This window comes from Plasmodium vivax, genomic scaffold (assembly GCF_000002415.2).
Source record: "Plasmodium vivax scf_4094 genomic scaffold, whole genome shotgun sequence".
Lineage (NCBI taxonomy): Eukaryota > Apicomplexa > Aconoidasida > Haemosporida > Plasmodiidae > Plasmodium > Plasmodium vivax.
The window spans coordinates 1-4,356 of record NW_001852207.1 but is presented as its reverse complement, the minus strand read 5'-3'; the positions used below and the strand labels follow the sequence as shown (position 1 = coordinate 4,356).

Below are 4,356 nucleotides of genomic sequence, written 5' to 3'. Positions count from 1 at the left end.
TATGAAAAAGTGAAAATGTAAAAATATAAAAATTAATGGTTCAATAAAAAAATGATATTTTATAACTTCTTTTATATAAATACATATTCCGATTAACGGTAGTATAATAATTCAATTTAACACAATGATGGGTATAATAATAAGTATATTTTATATTTTCATTTCTTTTTATGTTAATATGTTATGAAATAATGCTATTTAGCTTTTTTTGTTAATGCGTATGATGATTATTTCCAAAAAAATATATGATCCAGGAATTTAAATTAGCTATATATGATAATAGTTAAAAATGAAAACACATTTTTCCTAACGACTGAAAATCGCATACGCACACGTATAATTAAWTTACTCAGGGTTAACTAATAACTATTTAGTTCTTAAATTTTTATTTTTTTTTATTAAAATATGTTCTATATACATATACTCGTTATCTACATTTATGCGTGATATAATATTTTATTTGTATTACATTTTACATGTATGCAGGTAAATGTTTCTTTAACAAAATTTCCTATTTAACATTATATATTTTAATGTGCTTGGAATTCTAACTATTTGTATTAAGAACGGTTATGCAGGATGATATCCAATTTGATGTTCCCCCGCACCATCTAAATATGGATTAAATGGTTCTGATGCATAATCAAATAATCCACTGACTTCTCCATTTATATTGTGTACGGTATTTCTGTTTGATCCAAATCTATTTTGTAAGCGTTTTCCAAAGGGTGTAAACTTGTACGTAAAAGAATAATATATAACATATTAAATTATTATTTATGAAAATCAAAGGAATACACGTTATTAATGCATTTATACAATTTATATGTATTAATGAAATTTTCATTTACCTTATATATTGCACCGGAAGTCATGGAAGTAACAATTGCTCCAAGAAGTATATCACCATATTTTATTACAGGCTTAGTATTTTTAGGCATTGTATCTGATTTTTCAGATAAATACATATCACTCTTTGGCAAGGAATGATCAAGTTCTCCAGCAGCATAACTTCTTGTTCCTTAGATAATGCTTTTGCTTCTGCCTTTGCTTTCCCTATTTCGTTATCACATCTGAATTTATGTAACACTTTTTCCGGATTATACTCATTACATTTTTCATAAAAATCTGGACATAAATTTGTATCAGGAGAAGGACAATTTGGCTTAAAATAATCAAATAGTGGAATTTTATTTTCTATGTATTCATAAAACTCTTTGCATCTAAGTGGGTAGTTTACAATAGTTTTACTAATTTGATCGTAATTGACATAATATTCATACAGATCTTTTCTTTCTCTCCAATCATCATGAATAATAAGGTTAGAAAGAGGTTTACATGTTTCACATTCACGTTCTTTTAATTTAACCTCAATAAATTCATTCCATATTCGCACAATTTCCGCAAATATTCGGTAAATTTCAGAGGAATCTAAAGGATACAAATAGATATTAAAATTATTATATACCCAGTAATTCAAAAGTATGCAAACGTCATACTTGACATCTTCTTTATTTGATTTTGTATTAGTTTTTAAATAATTTAAAAGCTTTGCACAAATTTTTTTAAGTGAAGATCCATGGCGAAGTTTAGTTAATGATTCACACTCTTTATTGTATTCACTGTAGTTCTTGAAACTATCTAATCTATTATAAAAATTTTCTGAATTTAATTCCCCTGAAAATGATTTAGATAATTTCTAAATAAAAGAGAATATATATGAAGGCTTAAAAATTGATATTGAAGAAAATAAGTAACACAATGCTTTATGTAATCTATGTTATCAAAGTAAATGAAAAGTTAGAAATTTTTGTGTAAATGATTATTACGCTCAAATCTCCAAAGAATTTTTCGGTAGGCATCTTTCAAAATACAATAAAATAACGAAATTTTTTGGATGTAAATATTTATAAATAAAACACTTCTAGTTATAGTAAGATAACATGGTATAAAATATATGTTAAAACGTTATGTCTATTACCTATATTTTTTTCATAGTACTTGATAAAGTATAAAACTTCTTTTGTACATAAACTTTAAACTATGAAATGCAAATATGTCATTAAAATTAATTTAGATGTGTAAAATGGAATGTAGTTAATATTTAAACTGTTATATGGTATATTTAAATGAATATACTATGTTGCAGCAAGAATATATAGTAATTACTGTTATTGGATTTATAAAAGTATTGTAAAATTAATAAATTTAAAAATATACAGATTGATTCTTAGGTTTTAATATGTAAAATAGTAAAAGGAAAAAAAAAATTACGTCTAAAATTTGAATAATGGAAGAAGTATATATTCAATTTATGTTTATAGTATATTAAGAATATGGATGTGTTCATAATAATAAGTAATATATATAATTTTTTAAAATGCTCAGATTTTATGTCTTATATGGTTGTAATCATATATGAGTACAAATTATAAAAATGTTACTTAAGGATTTAAAAATTAATGGGAAAAATATTTTCATTAATGGAATAAATTGTCCACATAATGTATAAATTTACTACTTATAGCACATATAAGGTTAATTTATAAATTTATATTTGTTTCCCTTGTAAATTATTTAATTTATATACAAGATCAAGTGATTTAATCTTTTAAAAGGTAACGTTTTCCAATTCATTAAATATTAACAATAATCGCTAATTTATAATTTTACATGAAAACGTTGAAAATTTTATTAAATATTAACATTTATTTGGCCTTTTTAAATTCTAGAAGTACTTTCTTTATAATATATATATGTTTTTAGAGAATCAAATTTTATTCCTTATATGTCCTTTATTTGAACAAAATTTTGGTCGAATATCATTTCATTTAACTATTTATTGGTTCATTGACATTATGTGTTAATAGTAATAAGTATTATTATTTGTATGGAGCTTTAGATTTATTTTCTCATATAAAGATGGAAATGCGTTAATTTATAAGCGATAACACACTAATGAATATATAATTAAAGAAATTGGTACTATAAAAAAATGTGTTGTGTCCATAATTATTTAATTTTCACAATTATGGAAGATATAAATGTATGCATATGATTATCATTTTTATAAAAATCCAGAATAATCTAATGTATGTTTATGTTAAGAAAATATAATTTCATTTATATAATTAAGCATATGCTTACTCCATATAATGAAATCAAGCAAAATAAAAAAAAAACTTAGAATTATTTTTACGCACACTGTTGAGCATTGAGTTGTATAATATTCCATTGTGCACACTACTTAATGATAAGAAGGAACTATTTCAATATATTCTGTCAAATGAACATTAATTTGAACTTTCATTAAGATATATTTAGAACGGTGCAGTATTACAATATTATATTTATATTGAGCGATATGATATGCTAATTTAAAACACCTTAAAAAAAACTAGGAATTACTTTCTTATTTTTGCAAATAAATTTTATTTAGCGTTTTCGCGATTATCTGAACATAAAATGGATGAAACATCTAAAACTGTACCATAGCATTAATAATTGTGGTTAAAGGTGAATCCGTAATGTAACGTAATATTTTACAGAATAAGTCGGTAAGTTCTGAAGATTACAACTATATTTTTATTATGATAAAAAAGGAGAATTTTTTTACCTTTTGCTAGTAATGAAGTTTGCCCATATGATGAATGAATTATGCTATAAATTGCATAACAGTACATATTTATTTTTATTATTACTGATATTAAACAATTTCCTATTACTTATGGACAAGGTGAAATTAAAAAAAAAGTAAAATTTGTGTGTTCATTAAAATGAAGAGATATATGAATGGATTAGCTCATTTTGTAACTATATAATTTTGGAAGGTCGCGGAATAATGCATTTATATCCATAATAAATTTGCGAAGTATGTATTTTCAATATTATTAAAAACCTTTTTTTCTTTTGTCATTTAATGTATGCTATATTACTTTTTCATAATTTTAATTTTTAGTATATTATATATAAAAATGGATAATTTGCTCCGACTATGTGCGCCTTTGAGGCTACGCAAAAAAATTAAGTCTCACTACTTGAAAAGCTAAATAATTTTCTATATCATAACCCTATTATAATATATAAATAAATACTTTTATGTTAGCAGAATTTTTAAATTTCTATGAATCAGAATAAATAAAACAAATATATTTTTAAATTAATATATCATTACAGTTTTAGAAATAAATTTTATTTATTATTAGCATAGTTATATTTTATATACAGTAATTTACTATTTAAAAACTACTATGCTGCATATATATAGTTTTAGATTTACATGGTCATAATTTCATTTTTCTCCTATGATAATAAAAATGACACGTTGTTTTATGTAAATAGAAAAAAATATATTAA

General features: G+C 22.9%; 1 protein-coding gene across 1 annotated transcript; it reads right to left on the bottom strand.

Moving 5' to 3' along the window:
* Window positions 1-570: 570 nt before the first annotated feature.
* On the bottom strand, window positions 571-1,862 carry PVX_029190 (variable surface protein Vir14, putative; the record flags this gene model as incomplete). Its single annotated transcript, XM_001612446.1, has 4 exons — window positions 571-735; window positions 852-974; window positions 1,013-1,699; window positions 1,830-1,862. 4 exons carry the CDS (start codon window positions 1,860-1,862, stop codon window positions 571-573), a joined length of 1,008 nt encoding a protein of 335 aa, XP_001612496.1.
* Window positions 1,863-4,356: the final 2,494 nt, after the last annotated feature.